Source organism: Salvelinus fontinalis, chromosome 4, assembly GCF_029448725.1.
Source record: "Salvelinus fontinalis isolate EN_2023a chromosome 4, ASM2944872v1, whole genome shotgun sequence".
NCBI classification, from domain to species: domain Eukaryota; kingdom Metazoa; phylum Chordata; class Actinopteri; order Salmoniformes; family Salmonidae; genus Salvelinus; species Salvelinus fontinalis.
The window spans coordinates 83,470,600-83,492,714 of NC_074668.1; the positions used below are offsets into that span (position 1 = coordinate 83,470,600).

Genomic DNA, 22,115 nt, shown 5'->3' on the forward strand with positions numbered 1-22,115 from the left:
ATTAGTAGTAGTATTATTATTATTATTATTAGTAGTAGTATTATTAGTAGTAGTTGTATTATTATTAGTAGTAGTGGTATTGTTCGTAGTAGTTTTAGCAGTAGTATTAGTTGTATTATTAGTAGTAGTATTATTATTATTAGTAGTAATTGTATTATTATTATTATTAGTAGTAGTAGTAATATTAGTAGTAGTAGTATTATTATTAGTAGTAGTAATATTAGTAGTAGTAGTATTATTAGTAGTAGTAGTAATATTAGTAGTAGCAGTAATATTAGTAGTAGTAGTAGTATTATTAGTAGTAGTAATTGTATTATTAGTAGTAGTAGTAGTAGTAGCATTATTATTAGTAGTAGTAGTATTATTATTATCAGTAGTAATAGTATTATTAGTAGTAGTAGTAGTAGTAGTAGTAATAGTAGTAGTAGTAGTATTATTATTAGTAGTAATTGTATTATTAGTAGTAGTATTAGTAGTAGTAGTTGTAGTAGTATTATTATTATTAGTAGTAGTAGTATTATTATTATTATTAGTATTATTAGTAGTAGTAGTTGTAGTAGTATTATTATTAGTAGTAGTAGTAGTATTATTAGTAGTAGTAATTGTATTATTAGTAGTAGTAGTAGTAGTAGTAGTAGTAGTGGTAGTAGTAGTTGTAGTAGTATTATTATTAGTAGTAGTATTATTATTATTGTTATTAGTAGTAGCAGTTGTATTAGTAGTAGTATTATTAGTAGTAGTAGTACTATTACTAGTAGTAGTAGTGGTAGTAGTAGTATTATTATTAGTAGTAGTAGTATTATTATTATTAGTATTATTAGTAGTAGTAGTTGTAGTAGTATTATTATTAGTAGTAGTATTATTAGTAGTAGTAGTGGTAGTAGTAGTATTATTATTATTATTGGTAGTATTATTAGTAGTAGTAGTGGTAGTAGTAGTATTATTAGTAGTAGTAGTAGTAGTAGTATTATTATTAGTAGTAGTAGTAGTAGTATTATTATTAGTAGTAGTAGTGGTAGTAGTAGTATTATTAGTAGTTGTAGTATTATTAGTAGTAGTAGTAGTAGTAGTATTAGTAGTAGTGGTATTTTTCGTAGTAGTTTTAGCAGTAGTATTAGTTGTAGTAGTAGTAGTATTATTATTATTCGTAGTAGTAGTATTATTATTATTAGTAGTAGTAGTAGTATTAATATTATTGTTATTATGATGATGATTATTATTAGTATTAATATTATTAGTAGTAGTAGTATTAATATTTTTGTTATTATGATAATGATTATTATTAGTAGTTGTAGTATTATTATTAGTAGTAGTAGTAGTAGTATTAGTAGTAGTGGTATTTTTCGTAGTAGTTTTAGCAGTAGTATTAGTTGTAGTAGTAGTAGTATTATTATTATTATTAGTAGTATTATTATTATTAGTAGTAGTATTATTAGTAGTAGTATTATTATTATTAGTAGTAGTAGTAGTATTAATATTATTGTTATTATGATGATGATTATTATTAGTATTAATATTATTATTATTATATGTGTCTGTCGCAGGAGTCCATCACCAGTATAAAGTGGGATCCTACTGGTCAGATGCTGTTGACCTGTGCCAAAGAGGACGTGGTGAAGCTATGGTCCAGCCCTGGGTCAGGGTCCAGCCCTGGAGCAGGCTGGACATGTCTGCAGAGTCTCCCCCACCCTGCCCAGGTCAATGGAGTGGCCTGGTGTGGTCTGACTGGACACGGAGCCAGACCTCTCAACATGCTGGCCACGTACGGATGCTATTCAACTGGACTGTGTTGATATTCATTACGTTTTGGTCATGTGTGGAACTGAACTGGACTTTAGTGGACTATAGTGGACTATGTATGTCTTTAGTAGACTATATATGTATATAGTAGACTATAGATGTCTTTAGTGGACTATATATGTCTTTAGTAGACTATATATGTCTTTAGTGGACTATAGATGTCTTTAGTAGACTATATATGTCTTTAGTAGACTATAGTGGATTATAGATGTCTTTAGTAGACTATATATGTCTTTAGTAGACTATAGTGGATTATAGATGTCTTTAGTGGACTATAGATGTCTTTAGTAGACTATAGTGGACTATAGATGTCTTTAGTGGACTATAGATGTCTTTAGGGGACTATAGATGTCTTTAGTGGACTATAGATGTCTATAGTGGACTATATATGGCTTTAGTGGACTATAGTGGACTATAGATGTCTTTAGTGGACTGGAATGGAAGAAAGTAAAATCTGTGGACATCTACATTTTACCACAAGATCTCACAATGTCCTCACAAGTATAGTAATACAAACCAACACACACACACACACACATTTAAAAGAGCACTGTGTTATTCCAGGTGTTGCCAAAACGGACTGGTGTCAGTCTGGACCGTACCTCAAGACGCCTCTGCCTTCCCAGAATCCCCCTCTTCTGGCTCCGAGCCCCGGAGGGACAACGAACCCAAAGCCAAACGCAAGGTATGATAAATCACTAGTAGGTAGAGGGGTCTTCCTAACCACTGGTCCTGGATCAGATGTTGTTTAGCCCTGCTAATGGGGACAAGGTATGATAAATCACTAGTAGGTAGAGGTGTCTTCCTAACCACTGGTCCTGGATCAGATGTTGTTTAGCCCTGCTAATGGGGACAAGGTATGATAAATCACTAGTAGGTAAAGGGGTCTTCCTAACCACTGGTCCTGGATCAGATGTTGTTTAGCCCTGCTAATGGGGACAAGGTATGATAAATCACTAGTAGGTAGAGGTGTCTTCCTAACCACTGGTCCTGGATCAGATGTTGTTTAGCTCTGCTAATGGGGACAAGGTATGATAAATCACTAGTAGGTAGAGGGGTCTTCCTAACCACTGGTCCTGGATCAGATGTTGTTTAGCCCTGCTAATGGGGACAAGGTATGATAAATCACTAGTAGGTAGAGGTGTCTTCCTAACCACTGGTCCTGGGTCAGATGTTGTTTAGCCCTGCTAATGGGGACAAGGTATGATAAATCACTAGTAGGTAGAGGGGTCTTCCTAACCACTGGTTCTGGATCAGATGTTGTTTAGCTCTGCTAATGGGGACAAGGTATGATAAATCACTAGTAGGTAGAGGTGTCTTCCTAACCACTGGTCCTGGATCAGATGTTGTTTAGCTCTGCTAATGGGGACAGGGTTGGAATTGGGATTAGGCTAGAACTGTTAGAGGGGGGAAACTTCTACCCTCAGTGATTAATCTGTACAAGATCTAATTGATTTGATCAGTTGTATTGGCTTGATTTGATCAGTTGTATTGGCTTGATTTGATCAGTTGTATTGGTTTGATTTGATCGGTTGTATTGGTTTGATTTGATCTGTTGTATTGGTTTGATTTGATCAGTTGTTCTGGTTTGATTTGATCGGTTGTGTTGGCTTGATTTGATCGGTTGTGTCAGGTACAGCTTTTCAAAGGGTGCTCTTTTCCTCCACATTCTGTGTGTGTGTGTGTGTGTGTGTGTGTGTGTGTGTGTGTGTGTGTGTGTGTGTGTGTGTGTGTGTGTGTGTGTGTGTGTGTGTGCGTGTGTGCGTGTGTGTGTGTGTGTGTATGTGTGTGTGTGTGTGTGTGCGTCCCAGCAGCAGCAGAGTTCCAGCAGGCGTGTGGAGGGGGCGGTGTGTGTGTTCCAGCTGAAGGGTCATATCACCCCGGTCAGGACAGTAGTCTTCAGCCCTGACGGCCTGGCCCTGGTGTCTGGAGGGGTGGGAGGCCTCATGAACATCTGGTCCCTACGGGTGAGGACACACACACACACACACACAGAGGAAACATTGTTCACCCAGGTGTTAGGAGTTTGTTCTACACGTTTAAAGAATAACGTAACAGTGTACTTCCTGGATCTTGTTGTTTAGACAAACGTAATAGACTGTTGCTCAAACAAGCACTTTTAGCTGTGTGGTTACTGTCCTGTTAAACCTGTTTAAAACACTGAATACTTTTTCACTGTGTCTGTCTGCCTGCCTGTCTGCCTGCCTGTCTGTCTGTCTGTCTGTCTGTCTGTCTGTCTGTTTCTCTGTGTATATATATATAACAGGACGGCTCAGTGCTCCAGACAGTAATAGCCGGGTCAGGAGCCATCCAGAACATAGTCTGGATCCCAGATGTGGGCGTGGCCGTCTGCTCCAACAGGTCAAAGGTGAGGTGGAACATCTTTTGGAACCAGAATCAGTTCATGTATTGTTATGTAGCGTAACGGTTGAAGGGTAACGGTTGAAAGATAACGGTTGAAGGGTTATAAAGGATTCTACGGTATGAACTGACTAAAGGATTCTACAGTATGGACTGACTCAACTCTGACTAAAGGATTCTACAGTATGGACTGACTAAAGGTTTCTACAGTATGGACTGACTAAAGGATTCTACAGTATGGACTGACTCAACTCTGACTACAGGATTCTACAGTATGGACTGACTAAAGGATTCTACAGTATGGACTGACTCAACTCTGACTAAAGGATTCTACAGTATGGACTGACTAAAGGATTCTACAGTATGGACTGACTAAAGGATACTGCAGTATGGACTGACTCAACTCTGACTAAAGGATTCTACAGTATGGACTGACTCAACTCTGACTAAAGGATTCTGCAGTATGGACTGACTAAAGGATACTGCAGTATGGACTGACTCAACTCTGGCTAAAGGATACTACAGTATGGACTGACTCAACTCTGACTAAAGGATACTACAGTATGGACTGACTCAACTCTGACTAAAGGATTCTACAGTATGGACTGACTAAAGGGTACTGCAGTATGGACTGACTCAACTCTGACTAAAGGATACTACAGTATGGACTGACTAAAGGATTCTACAGTATGGACTGACTCAACTCTGACTAAAGGATTCTACAGTATGGACTGACTAAAGGATACTACAGTATGGACTGACTAAAGGATTCTACAGTATGGACTGACTAAAGGATTCTACAGTATGGACTGACTAAAGGATACTACAGTATGGACTGACTCAACTCTGACTAAAGGATTCTACAGTATGGACTGACTAAAGGATACTACAGTATGGACTGACTCAACTCTGACTAAAGGATTCTACAGTATGGACTGACTAAAGGTTTCTACAGTATGGACTGACTAAAGGATACTACAGTATGGACTGACTCAACTCTGACTAAAGGATTCTACAGTATGGACTGACTAAAGGATTCTACAGTATGGACTGACTAAAGGATTCTACAGTATGGACTGACTAAAGGATACTACAGTATGGACTGACTCAACTCTGACTAAAGGATTCTACAGTATGGACTGACTAAAGGATACTACAGTATGGACTGACTCAACTCTGACTAAAGGATTCTGCAGTATGGACTGACTAAAGGATACTGCAGTATGGACTGACTCAACTCTGACTAAAGGATACTACAGTATGGACTGACTCAACTCTGACTAAAGGATTCTACAGTATGGACTGACTAAATGGTACTGCAGTATGGACTGACTCAACTCTGACTAAAGGATACTACAGTATGGACTGACTAAAGGATTCTACAGTATGGACTGACTCAACTCTGACTAAAGGATTCTACAGTATGGACTGACTAAAGGATACTACAGTATGGACTGACTAAAAGAATCTACAGTATGGACTGACTAAAGGATACTACAGTATGGACTGACTAAAGGATTCTACAGTATGGACTGACTAAAGGATACTACAGTATGGACTGACTCAACTCTGACTAAAGGATTCTACAGTATGGACTGACTAAAGGATTCTACAGTATGGACTGACTAAAGGATTCTACAGTATGGACTGACTCAACTCTGACTAAAGGATTCTACAGTATGGACTGACTAAAGGATACTACAGTATGGACTGACTAAAGGATTCTACAGTATGGACTGACTAAAGGATACTACAGTATGGACTGACTCAACTTTGACTAAAGGATTCTACAGTATGGACTGACTCAACTCTGACTAAAGGATTCTACAGTATGGACTGACTCAACTCTGACTAAAGGATTCTACAGTATGGACTGACTCAACTCTGACTAAAGGATTCTACAGTATGGACTGACTCAACTCTGACTAAAGGATACTACAGTATGGACTGACTAAAGGGTACTGCAGTATGGACTGACTCAACTCTGACTAAAGGATACTACAGTATGGACTGACTAAAGGATTCTACAGTATGGACTGACTCAACTCTGACTAAAGGATTCTACAGTATGGACTGACTAAAGGATACTACAGTATGGACTGACTAAAAGAATCTACAGTATGGACTGACTAAAGGATACTACAGTATGGACTGACTAAAGGATTCTACAGTATGGACTGACTAAAGGATACTACAGTATGGACTGACTCAACTCTGACTAAAGGATTCTACAGTATGGACTGACTAAAGGATTCTACAGTATGGACTGACTAAAGGATTCTACAGTATGGACTGACTCAACTCTGACTAAAGGATTCTACAGTATGGACTGACTAAAGGATACTACAGTATGGACTGACTAAAGGATTCTACAGTATGGACTGACTAAAGGATACTACAGTATGGACTGACTCAACTTTGACTAAAGGATTCTACAGTATGGACTGACTCAACTCTGACTAACGGATTCTACAGTATGGACTGACTCAACTCTGACTAAAGGATTCTACAGTATGGACTGACTCAACTCTGACTAAAGGATTCTACAGTATGGACTGACTCAACTCTGACTAAAGGATACTACAGTATGGACTGACTAAAGGATACTACAGTATGGACTGACTAAAGGATACTACAGTATGGACTGACTAAAGGATACTACAGTATGGACTGACTAAAGGATACTACAGTATGGACTGACTCAACTCTGACTAAAGGATTCTACAGTATGGACTGACTAAAGGATACTGCAGTATGGACTGACTCAACTCTGACTAAAGGATACTACAGTATGGACTGACTCAACTCTGACTAAAGGATTCTACAGTATGGACTGACTAAAGGATACTACAGTATGGACTGACTCAACTCTGACTAAAGGATTCTACAGTATGGACTGACTAAAGGATACTGCAGTATGGACTGACTCAACTCTGACTAAAGGATACTACAGTATGGACTGACTAAAGGATACTACAGTATGGACTGACTCAACTCTGACTAAATGATTCTACAGTATGGACTGACTAAAGGATTCTACAGTATGGACTGACTAAAGGATACTGCAGTATGGACTGACTCAACTCTGACTAAAGGATACTACAGTATGGACTGACTCAACTCTGACTAAAGGATTCTACAGTATGGACTGACTAAAGGGTACTGCAGTATGGACTGACTCAACTCTGACTAAAGGATACTACAGTATGGACTGACTAAAGGATTCTACAGTATGGACTGACTCAACTCTGACTAAAGGATTCTACAGTATGGACTGACTAAAGGATACTACAGTATGGACTGACTAAAAGAATCTACAGTATGGACTGACTAAAGGATACTACAGTATGGACTGACTAAAGGATTCTACAGTATGGACTGACTAAAGGATTCTACAGTATGGACTGACTCAACTCTGACTAAAGGATTCTACAGTATGGACTGACTAAAGGATACTACAGTATGGACTGACTAAAGGATTCTACAGTATGGACTGACTAAAGGATACTACAGTATGGACTGACTCAACTTTGACTAAAGGATTCTACAGTATGGACTGACTAAAGGATTCTACAGTATGGACTGACTAAAGGATTCTACAGTATGGACTGACTCAACTCTGACTAAAGGATTCTACAGTATGGACTGACTAAAGGATACTACAGTATGGACTGACTAAAGGATTCTACAGTATGGACTGACTAAAGGATACTACAGTATGGACTGACTCAACTTTGACTAAAGGATTCTACAGTATGGACTGACTCAACTCTGACTAAAGGATTCTACAGTATGGACTGACTCAACTCTGACTAAAGGATTCTACAGTATGGACTGACTCAACTCTGACTAAAGGATTCTACAGTATGGACTGACTCAACTCTGACTAAAGGATACTACAGTATGGACTGACTAAAGGGTACTGCAGTATGGACTGACTCAACTCTGACTAAAGGATACTACAGTATGGACTGACTAAAGGATTCTACAGTATGGACTGACTCAACTCTGACTAAAGGATTCTACAGTATGGACTGACTAAAGGATACTACAGTATGGACTGACTAAAAGAATCTACAGTATGGACTGACTAAAGGATACTACAGTATGGACTGACTAAAGGATTCTACAGTATGGACTGACTAAAGGATACTACAGTATGGACTGACTCAACTCTGACTAAAGGATTCTACAGTATGGACTGACTAAAGGATTCTACAGTATGGACTGACTAAAGGATTCTACAGTATGGACTGACTCAACTCTGACTAAAGGATTCTACAGTATGGACTGACTAAAGGATACTACAGTATGGACTGACTAAAGGATTCTACAGTATGGACTGACTAAAGGATACTACAGTATGGACTGACTCAACTTTGACTAAAGGATTCTACAGTATGGACTGACTCAACTCTGACTAAAGGATTCTACAGTATGGACTGACTCAACTCTGACTAAAGGATTCTACAGTATGGACTGACTCAACTCTGACTAAAGGATTCTACAGTATGGACTGACTCAACTCTGACTAAAGGATACTACAGTATGGACTGACTAAAGGATACTACAGTATGGACTGACTAAAGGATACTACAGTATGGACTGACTAAAGGATACTACAGTATGGACTGACTAAAGGATACTACAGTATGGACTGACTCAACTCTGACTAAAGGATTCTACAGTATGGACTGACTAAAGGATACTGCAGTATGGACTGACTCAACTCTGACTAAAGGATACTACAGTATGGACTGACTCAACTCTGACTAAAGGATTCTACAGTATGGACTGACTAAAGGATACTACAGTATGGACTGACTCAACTCTGACTAAAGGATTCTACAGTATGGACTGACTAAAGGATACTGCAGTATGGACTGACTCAACTCTGACTAAAGGATACTACAGTATGGACTGACTAAAGGATACTACAGTATGGACTGACTCAACTCTGACTAAATGATTCTACAGTATGGACTGACTAAAGGATTCTACAGTATGGACTGACTAAAGGATACTGCAGTATGGACTGACTCAACTCTGACTAAAGGATTCTACACTATGGACTGACTCAACTCTGACTAAAGGATTCTACAGTATGGACTGACTAAAGGATTCTACAGTATGGACTGACTAAAGGATTCTACAGTATGGACTGACTAAAGGATACTACAGTATGGACTGACTCAACTCTGACTAAAGGATTCTACAGTATGGACTGACTAAAGGATACTACAGTATGGACTGACTAAAGGATACTACAGTATGGACTGACTAAAGGATACTACAGTATGGACTGACTAAAGGATTCTACAGTATGGACTGACTAAAGGATTCTACAGTATGGACTGACTAAAGGATTCTACAGTATGGACTGACTAAAGGATTCTACAGTATGGACTGACTAAAGGATTCTACAGTATGGACTGACTCAACTCTGACTAAAGGATTCTACAGTATGGACTGACTAAAGGATACTGCAGTATGGACTGACTCAACTCTGACTAAAGGATTCTACAGTATGGACTGACTCAACTCTGACTAAAGGATTCTACAGTATGGACTGACTAAAGGATTCTACAGTATGGACTGACTAAAGAATTCTACAGTATGGACTGACTCAACTCTGACTAAAGGATTCTACAGTATGGACTGACTAAAGGATTCTACAGTATGGACTGACTCAACTCTGACTAAAGGATTCTACAGTATGGACTGACTCAAGGATACTGCAGTATGGACTGACTCAACTCTGACTAAAGGATTCTACAGTATGGACTGACTCAACTCTGACTAAAGGATACTGCAGTATGGACTGACTCAACTCTGACTAAAGGATTCTACAGTATGGACTGACTCAACTCTGACTAAATGATTCTACAGTATGGACTGACTAAAGGATACTGCAGTATGGACTGACTCAAGGATACTGCAGTATGGACTGACTCAACTCTGACTAAAGGATTCTACAGTATGGACTGACTCAACTCTGACTAAAGGATACTACAGTATGGACTGACTAAAGGATACTACAGTATGGACTGACTAAAGGATACTACAGTATGGACTGACTAAAGGATATTGCAGTATGGACTGACTCAAGGATACTGCAGTATGGACTGACTCAACTCTGACTAAAGGATTCTACAGTATGGACTGACTAAAGGATTCTACAGTATGGACTGACTACAGGATACTGCAGTATGGACTGACTAAAGGATACTACAGTATGGACAGACTAAAGGATTCTACAGTATGGACTGACTCAACTATGACTAAAGGATTCTACAGTATGGACTGACTAAAGGATTCTACAGTATGGACTGACTCAACTATGACTAAAGGATTCTACAGTATGGACTGACTAAAGGATACTGCAGTATGGACTGACTCAACTATGACTAAAGGATTCTACAGTATGGACTGACTCAACTATGACTAAAGGATTCTACAGTATGGACTGACTCAACTATGACTAAAGGATTCTACAGTATGGACTGACTCAACTATGACTAAAGGATTCTACAGTATGGACTGACTCAACTATGACTAAAGGATTCTACAGTATGGACTGACTCAACTATGACTAAAGGATTCTACAGTATGGACTGACTCAACTATGACTAAAGGATTCTACAGTATGGACTGACTCAACTATGACTAAAGGATTCTACAGTATGGACTGACTCAACTATGACTAAAGGATTCTACAGTATGGACTGACTCAACTATGACTAAAGGATTCTACAGTATGGACTGACTCAACTATGACTAAAGGATACTGCAGTATGGACTGACTCAACTCTGACTAAATGATTCTACAGTATGGACTGACTAAAGGATACTGCAGTATGGACTGACTCAAGGATACTGCAGTATGGACTGACTCAACTCTGACTAAAGGATTCTACAGTATGGACTGACTCAACTCTGACTAAAGGATACTACAGTATGGACTGACTAAAGGATACTACAGTATGGACTGACTAAAGGATACTACAGTATGGACTGACTAAAGGATATTGCAGTATGGACTGACTCAAGGATACTGCAGTATGGACTGACTCAACTCTGACTAAAGGATTCTACAGTATGGACTGACTAAAGGATTCTACAGTATGGACTGACTACAGGATACTGCAGTATGGACTGACTAAAGGATACTACAGTATGGACAGACTAAAGGATTCTACAGTATGGACTGACTCAACTATGACTAAAGGATTCTACAGTATGGACTGACTAAAGGATTCTACAGTATGGACTGACTCAACTATGACTAAAGGATTCTACAGTATGGACTGACTAAAGGATTCTACAGTATGGACTGACTCAACTATGACTAAAGAATTCTACAGTATGGACTGACTAAAGGATACTGCAGTATGGACTGACTAAAGGATTCTACAGTATGGACTGACTAAAGGATACTACAGTATGGACTGACTCAACTATGACTAAAGGATTCTACAGTATGGACTGACTAAAGGATTCTACAGTATGGACTGACTTAAGGATACTACAGTATGGACTGACTAAAGGATACTACAGTATGGACTGACTAAAGGATTCTACAGTATGGACTGACTCAACTATGACTAAAGGATTCTACAGTATGGACTGACTAAAGGATACTGCAGTATGGACTGACTCAACTCTGACTAAAGGATACTACAGTATGGACTGACTAAAGGATACTGCAGTATGGACTGACTCAACTCTGACTAAAGGATACTACAGTATGGACTGACTAAAGGATACTACAGTATGGACTGACTAAAGGATACTGCAGTATGGACTGACTAAAGGATACTACAGTATGGACTGACTAAAGGATACTACAGTATGGACTGACTAAAGGATACTACAGTATGGACTGACTAAAGGATACTGCAGTATGGACTGACTCAACTCTGACTAAAGGATACTACAGTATGGACTGACTAAAGGATACTGCAGTATGGACTGACTAAAGGATACTACAGTATGGACTGACTAAAGGATACTACAGTATGGACTGACTAAAGGATACTACAGTATGGACTGACTAAAGGATACTACAGTATGGACTGACTCAAGGATACTGCAGTATGGACTGACTCAACTCTGACTAAAGGATTCTACAGTATGGACTGACTAAAGGATTCTACAGTATGGACTGACTCAACTCTGACTAAAGGATTCTACAGTATGGACTGACTCAAGGATACTGCAGTATGGACTGACTCAACTCTGACTAAAGGATTCTACAGTATGGACTGACTCAACTCTGACTAAAGGATACTGCAGTATGGACTAACTCAACTCTGACTAAAGGATTCTACAGTATGGACTGACTCAACTCTGACTAAAGGATTCTACAGTATGGACTGACTAAAGGATACTGCAGTATGGACTGACTCAACTCTGACTAAAGGATACTACAGTATGGACTGACTCAACTCTGACTAAAGGATACTACAGTATGGACTGACTCAACTCTGACTAAAGGATTCTACAGTATGGACTGACTAAAGGGTACTGCAGTATGGACTGACTAAAGGATTCTACAGTATGGACTGACTCAACTCTGACTAAAGGATACTACAGTATGGACTGACTAAAGGATTCTACAGTATGGACTGACTAAAGGATTCTACAGTATGGACTGACTAAAGGATACTACAGTATGGACTGACTAAAGGATTCTACAGTATGGACTGACTAAAGGATTCTACAGTATGGACTGACTCAACTCTGACTAAAGGATTCTACAGTATGGACTGACTAAAGGATTCTACAGTATGGACTGACTAAAGGATACTACAGTATGGACTGACTAAAGGATACTGCAGTATGGACTGACTCAACTCTGACTAAAGGATACTACAGTATGGACTGACTCAACTCTGACTAAAGGATACTACAGTATGGACTGACTCAACTCTGACTAAAGGATTCTACAGTATGGACTGACTAAAGGGTACTGCAGTATGGACTGACTCAACTCTGACTAAAGGATACTACAGTATGGACTGACTAAAGGATTCTACAGTATGGACTGACTCAACTCTGACTAAAGGATTCTACAGTATGGACTGACTAAAGGATACTACAGTATGGACTGACTAAAGGATTCTACAGTATGGACTGACTAAAGGATTCTACAGTATGGACTGACTAAAGGATACTACAGTATGGACTGACTCAACTCTGACTAAAGGATTCTACAGTATGGACTGACTAAAGGATACTACAGTATGGACTGACTCAACTCTGACTAAAGGATTCTACAGTATGGACTGACTAAAGGTTTCTACAGTATGGACTGACTAAAGGATACTACAGTATGGACTGACTCAACTCTGACTAAAGGATTCTACAGTATGGACTGACTCAACTCTGACTAAAGGATACTACAGTATGGACTGACTAAAGGGTACTGCAGTATGGACTGACTCAACTCTGACTAAAGGATACTACAGTATGGACTGACTAAAGGATTCTACAGTATGGACTGACTCAACTCTGACTAAAGGATTCTACAGTATGGACTGACTAAAGGATTCTACAGTATGGACTGACTAAAGGATTCTACAGTATGGACTGACTAAAGGATACTACAGTATGGACTGACTCAACTCTGACTAAAGGATTCTACAGTATGGACTGACTAAAGGATACTACAGTATGGACTGACTCAACTCTGACTAAAGGATTCTGCAGTATGGACTGACTAAAGGATACTGCAGTATGGACTGACTCAACTCTGACTAAAGGATACTACAGTATGGACTGACTCAACTCTGACTAAAGGATTCTACAGTATGGACTGACTAAAGGGTACTGCAGTATGGACTGACTCAACTCTGACTAAAGGATACTACAGTATGGACTGACTAAAGGATTCTACAGTATGGACTGACTCAACTCTGACTAAAGGATTCTACAGTATGGACTGACTAAAGGATACTACAGTATGGACTGACTAAAAGAATCTACAGTATGGACTGACTAAAGGATACTACAGTATGGACTGACTAAAGGATTCTACAGTATGGACTGACTAAAGGATACTACAGTATGGACTGACTCAACTCTGACTAAAGGATTCTACAGTATGGACTGACTAAAGGATTCTACAGTATGGACTGACTAAAGGATTCTACAGTATGGACTGACTCAACTCTGACTAAAGGATTCTACAGTATGGACTGACTAAAGGATACTACAGTATGGACTGACTAAAGGATTCTACAGTATGGACTGACTAAAGGATACTACAGTATGGACTGACTCAACTTTGACTAAAGGATTCTACAGTATGGACTGACTCAACTCTGACTAAAGGATTCTACAGTATGGACTGACTCAACTCTGACTAAAGGATTCTACAGTATGGACTGACTCAACTCTGACTAAAGGATTCTACAGTATGGACTGACTCAACTCTGACTAAAGGATACTACAGTATGGACTGACTAAAGGGTACTGCAGTATGGACTGACTCAACTCTGACTAAAGGATACTACAGTATGGACTGACTAAAGGATTCTACAGTATGGACTGACTCAACTCTGACTAAAGGATTCTACAGTATGGACTGACTAAAGGATACTACAGTATGGACTGACTAAAAGAATCTACAGTATGGACTGACTAAAGGATACTACAGTATGGACTGACTAAAGGATTCTACAGTATGGACTGACTAAAGGATACTACAGTATGGACTGACTCAACTCTGACTAAAGGATTCTACAGTATGGACTGACTAAAGGATTCTACAGTATGGACTGACTAAAGGATTCTACAGTATGGACTGACTCAACTCTGACTAAAGGATTCTACAGTATGGACTGACTAAAGGATACTACAGTATGGACTGACTAAAGGATTCTACAGTATGGACTGACTAAAGGATACTACAGTATGGACTGACTCAACTTTGACTAAAGGATTCTACAGTATGGACTGACTCAACTCTGACTAAAGGATTCTACAGTATGGACTGACTCAACTCTGACTAAAGGATTCTACAGTATGGACTGACTCAACTCTGACTAAAGGATTCTACAGTATGGACTGACTCAACTCTGACTAAAGGATACTACAGTATGGACTGACTAAAGGATACTACAGTATGGACTGACTAAAGGATACTACAGTATGGACTGACTAAAGGATACTACAGTATGGACTGACTAAAGGATACTACAGTATGGACTGACTCAACTCTGACTAAAGGATTCTACAGTATGGACTGACTAAAGGATACTGCAGTATGGACTGACTCAACTCTGACTAAAGGATACTACAGTATGGACTGACTCAACTCTGACTAAAGGATTCTACAGTATGGACTGACTAAAGGATACTACAGTATGGACTGACTCAACTCTGACTAAAGGATTCTACAGTATGGACTGACTAAAGGATACTGCAGTATGGACTGACTCAACTCTGACTAAAGGATACTACAGTATGGACTGACTAAAGGATACTACAGTATGGACTGACTCAACTCTGACTAAATGATTCTACAGTATGGACTGACTAAAGGATTCTACAGTATGGACTGACTAAAGGATACTGCAGTATGGACTGACTCAACTCTGACTAAAGGATTCTGCAGTATGGACTGACTAAAGGATACTGCAGTATGGACTGACTCAACTCTGACTAAAGGATACTACAGTATGGACTGACTCAACTCTGACTAAAGGATTCTACAGTATGGACTGACTAAAGGGTACTGCAGTATGGACTGACTCAACTCTGACTAAAGGATACTACAGTATGGACTGACTAAAGGATTCTACAGTATGGACTGACTCAACTCTGACTAAAGGATTCTACAGTATGGACTGACTAAAGGATACTACAGTATGGACTGACTAAAAGAATCTACAGTATGGACTGACTAAAGGATACTACAGTATGGACTGACTAAAGGATTCTACAGTATGGACTGACTAAAGGATTCTACAGTATGGACTGACTCAACTCTGACTAAAGGATTCTACAGTATGGACTGACTAAAGGATACTACAGTATGGACTGACTAAAGGATTCTACAGTATGGACTGACTAAAGGATACTACAGTATGGACTGACTCAACTTTGACTAAAGGATTCTACAGTATGGACTGACTAAAGGATTCTACAGTATGGACTGACTAAAGGATTCTACAGTATGGACTGACTCAACTCTGACTAAAGGATTCTACAGTATGGACTGACTAAAGGATACTACAGTATGGACTGACTAAAGGATTCTACAGTATGGACTGACTAAAGGATACTACAGTATGGACTGACTCAACTTTGACTAAAGGATTCTACAGTATGGACTGACTCAACTCTGACTAAAGGATTCTACAGTATGGACTGACTCAACTCTGACTAAAGGATTCTACAGTATGGACTGACTCAACTCTGACTAAAGGATTCTACAGTATGGACTGACTCAACTCTGACTAAAGGATACTACAGTATGGACTGACTAAAGGGTACTGCAGTATGGACTGACTCAACTCTGACTAAAGGATACTACAGTATGGACTGACTAAAGGATTCTACAGTATGGACTGACTCAACTCTGACTAAAGGATTCTACAGTATGGACTGACTAAAGGATACTACAGTATGGACTGACTAAAAGAATCTACAGTATGGACTGACTAAAGGATACTACAGTATGGACTGACTAAAGGATTCTACAGTATGGACTGACTAAAGGATACTACAGTATGGACTGACTCAACTCTGACTAAAGGATTCTACAGTATGGACTGACTAAAGGATTCTACAGTATGGACTGACTAAAGGATTCTACAGTATGGACTGACTCAACTCTGACTAAAGGATTCTACAGTATGGACTGACTAAAGGATACTACAGTATGGACTGACTAAAGGATTCTACAGTATGGACTGACTAAAGGATACTACAGTATGGACTGACTCAACTTTGACTAAAGGATTCTACAGTATGGACTGACTCAACTCTGACTAAAGGATTCTACAGTATGGACTGACTCAACTCTGACTAAAGGATTCTACAGTATGGACTGACTCAACTCTGACTAAAGGATACTACAGTATGGACTGACTAAAGGATACTACAGTATGGACTGACTAAAGGATACTACAGTATGGACTGACTAAAGGATACTACAGTATGGACTGACTAAAGGATACTACAGTATGGACTGACTCAACTCTGACTAAAGGATTCTACAGTATGGACTGACTAAAGGATACTGCAGTATGGACTGACTCAACTCTGACTAAAGGATACTACAGTATGGACTGACTCAACTCTGACTAAAGGATTCTACAGTATGGACTGACTAAAGGATACTACAGTATGGACTGACTCAACTCTGACTAAAGGATTCTACAGTATGGACTGACTAAAGGATACTGCAGTATGGACTGACTCAACTCTGACTAAAGGATACTACAGTATGGACTGACTAAAGGATACTACAGTATGGACTGACTCAACTCTGACTAAATGATTCTACAGTATGGACTGACTAAAGGATTCTACAGTATGGACTGACTAAAGGATACTGCAGTATGGACTGACTCAACTCTGACTAAAGGATTCTACACTATGGACTGACTCAACTCTGACTAAAGGATTCTACAGTATGGACTGACTAAAGGATTCTACAGTATGGACTGACTAAAGGATTCTACAGTATGGACTGACTAAAGGATACTACAGTATGGACTGACTCAACTCTGACTAAAGGATTCTACAGTATGGACTGACTAAAGGATACTACAGTATGGACTGACTAAAGGATACTACAGTATGGACTGACTAAAGGATTCTACAGTATGGACTGACTAAAGGATTCTACAGTATGGACTGACTAAAGGATTCTACAGTATGGACTGACTAAAGGATTCTACAGTATGGACTGACTAAAGGATTCTACAGTATGGACTGACTAAAGGATTCTACAGTATGGACTGACTCAACTCTGACTAAAGGATTCTACAGTATGGACTGACTAAAGGATACTGCAGTATGGACTGACTCAACTCTGACTAAAGGATTCTACAGTATGGACTGACTCAACTCTGACTAAAGGATTCTACAGTATGGACTGACTAAAGGATTCTACAGTATGGACTGACTAAAGAATTCTACAGTATGGACTGACTCAACTCTGACTAAAGGATTCTACAGTATGGACTGACTAAAGGATTCTACAGTATGGACTGACTCAACTCTGACTAAAGGATTCTACAGTATGGACTGACTCAAGGATACTGCAGTATGGACTGACTCAACTCTGACTAAAGGATTCTACAGTATGGACTGACTCAACTCTGACTAAAGGATACTGCAGTATGGACTGACTCAACTCTGACTAAAGGATTCTACAGTATGGACTGACTCAACTCTGACTAAATGATTCTACAGTATGGACTGACTAAAGGATACTGCAGTATGGACTGACTCAAGGATACTGCAGTATGGACTGACTCAACTCTGACTAAAGGATTCTACAGTATGGACTGACTCAACTCTGACTAAAGGATACTACAGTATGGACTGACTAAAGGATACTACAGTATGGACTGACTAAAGGATACTACAGTATGGACTGACTAAAGGATATTGCAGTATGGACTGACTCAAGGATACTGCAGTATGGACTGACTCAACTCTGACTAAAGGATTCTACAGTATGGACTGACTAAAGGATTCTACAGTATGGACTGACTACAGGATACTGCAGTATGGACTGACTAAAGGATACTACAGTATGGACAGACTAAAGGATTCTACAGTATGGACTGACTCAACTATGACTAAAGGATTCTACAGTATGGACTGACTAAAGGATTCTACAGTATGGACTGACTCAACTATGACTAAAGGATTCTACAGTATGGACTGACTAAAGGATACTGCAGTATGGACTGACTCAACTATGACTAAAGGATTCTACAGTATGGACTGACTCAACTATGACTAAAGGATTCTACAGTATGGACTGACTCAACTATGACTAAAGGATTCTACAGTATGGACTGACTCAACTATGACTAAAGGATTCTACAGTATGGACTGACTCAACTATGACTAAAGGATTCTACAGTATGGACTGACTCAACTATGACTAAAGGATTCTACAGTATGGACTGACTCAACTATGACTAAAGGATTCTACAGTATGGACTGACTCAACTATGACTAAAGGATTCTACAGTATGGACTGACTCAACTATGACTAAAGGATTCTACAGTATGGACTGACTCAACTATGACTAAAGGATACTGCAGTATGGACTGACTCAACTCTGACTAAATGATTCTACAGTATGGACTGACTAAAGGATACTGCAGTATGGACTGACTCAAGGATACTGCAGTATGGACTGACTCAACTCTGACTAAAGGATTCTACAGTATGGACTGACTCAACTCTGACTAAAGGATACTACAGTATGGACTGACTAAAGGATACTACAGTATGGACTGACTAAAGGATACTACAGTATGGACTGACTAAAGGATATTGCAGTATGGACTGACTCAAGGATACTGCAGTATGGACTGACTCAACTCTGACTAAAGGATTCTACAGTATGGACTGACTAAAGGATTCTACAGTATGGACTGACTACAGGATACTGCAGTATGGACTGACTAAAGGATACTACAGTATGGACAGACTAAAGGATTCTACAGTATGGACTGACTCAACTATGACTAAAGGATTCTACAGTATGGACTGACTAAAGGATTCTACAGTATGGACTGACTCAACTATGACTAAAGGATTCTACAGTATGGACTGACTAAAGGATTCTACAGTATGGACTGACTCAACTATGACTAAAGGATTCTACAGTATGGACTGACTAAAGGATACTGCAGTATGGACTGACTAAAGGATTCTACAGTATGGACTGACTAAAGGATACTACAGTATGGACTGACTCAACTATGACTAAAGGATTCTACAGTATGGACTGACTAAAGGATTCTACAGTATGGACTGACTTAAGGATACTACAGTATGGACTGACTAAAGGATACTACAGTATGGACTGACTAAAGGATTCTACAGTATGGACTGACTCAACTATGACTAAAGGATTCTACAGTATGGACTGACTAAAGGATACTGCAGTATGGACTGACTCAACTCTGACTAAAGGATACTACAGTATGGACTGACTAAAGGATACTACAGTATGGACTGACTAAAGGATACTGCAGTATGGACTGACTAAAGGATACTACAGTATGGACTGACTAAAGGATACTACAGTATGGACTGACTAAAGGATACTACAGTATGGACTGACTAAAGGATACTGCAGTATGGACTGACTCAACTCTGACTAAAGGATACTACAGTATGGACTGACTAAAGGATACTGCAGTATGGACTGACTAAAGGATACTACAGTATGGACTGACTAAAGGATACTACAGTATGGACTGACTAAAGGATACTACAGTATGGACTGACTCAAGGATACTGCAGTATGGACTGACTCAACTCTGACTAAAGGATTCTACAGTATGGACTGACTAAAGGATTCTACAGTATGGACTGACTCAACTCTGACTAAAGGATTCTACAGTATGGACTGACTCAAGGATACTGCAGTATGGACTGACTCAACTCTGACTAAAGGATTCTACAGTATGGACTGACTCAACTCTGACTAAAGGATACTGCAGTATGGACTGACTCAACTCTGACTAAAGGATTCTACAGTATGGACTGACTCAACTCTGACTAAAGGATTCTACAGTATGGACTGACTAAAGGATACTGCAGTATGGACTGACTCAACTCTGACTAAAGGATACTACAGTATGGACTGACTCAACTCTGACTAAAGGATACTACAGTATGGACTGACTCAACTCTGACTAAAGGATTCTACAGTATGGACTGACTAAAGGGTACTGCAGTATGGACTGACTAAAGGATTCTACAGTATGGACTGACTCAACTCTGACTAAAGGATACTACAGTATGGACTGACTAAAGGATTCTACAGTATGGACTGACTAAAGGATTCTACAGTATGGACTGACTAAAGGATACTACAGTATGGACTGACTAAAGGATTCTACAGTATGGACTGACTAAAGGATTCTACAGTATGGACTGACTCAACTCTGACTAAAGGATTCTACAGTATGGACTGACTAAAGGATTCTACAGTATGGACTGACTAAAGGATACTACAGTATGGACTGACTAAAGGATACTGCAGTATGGACTGACTCAACTCTGACTAAAGGATACTACAGTATGGACTGACTCAACTCTGACTAAAGGATACTACAGTATGGACTGACTCAACTCTGACTAAAGGATTCTACAGTATGGACTGACTAAAGGGTACTGCAGTATGGACTGACTCAACTCTGACTAAAGGATACTACAGTATGGACTGACTAAAGGATTCTACAGTATGGACTGACTCAACTCTGACTAAAGGATTCTACAGTATGGACTGACTAAAGGATACTACAGTATGGACTGACTAAAGGATTCTACAGTATGGACTGACTAAAGGATTCTACAGTATGGACTGACTAAAGGATACTACAGTATGGACTGACTCAACTCTGACTAAAGGATTCTACAGTATGGACTGACTAAAGGATACTACAGTATGGACTGACTCAACTCTGACTAAAGGATTCTACAGTATGGACTGACTAAAGGTTTCTACAGTATGGACTGACTAAAGGATACTACAGTATGGACTGACTCAACTCTGACTAAAGGATTCTACAGTATGGACTGACTAAAGGATTCTACAGTATGGACTGACTAAAGGATACTGCAGTATGGACTGACTCAACTCTGACTAAAGGATTCTACAGTATGGACTGACTCAACTCTGACTAAAGGATTCTGCAGTATGGACTGACTAAAGGATACTGCAGTATGGACTGACTCAACT

General features: G+C 39.2%; 1 protein-coding gene across 1 annotated transcript in view; it reads left to right on the forward strand.

Annotated features, from left to right (window-relative positions):
* The window catches only part of LOC129852940 (probable E3 ubiquitin-protein ligase HERC1), a 180,100-nt gene that overhangs the window by 44,228 nt on the left and 113,757 nt on the right, over positions 1–22,115 (forward strand). Inside the window, exons 19-22 of the mRNA XM_055918539.1 lie at positions 1,545–1,762; positions 2,365–2,485; positions 3,612–3,767; positions 4,067–4,168. Of these exons, the coding sequence (XP_055774514.1) occupies positions 1,545–1,762; positions 2,365–2,485; positions 3,612–3,767; positions 4,067–4,168 (597 nt within the window). The remainder of the gene's footprint in view (positions 1–1,544; positions 1,763–2,364; positions 2,486–3,611; positions 3,768–4,066; positions 4,169–22,115) is intronic.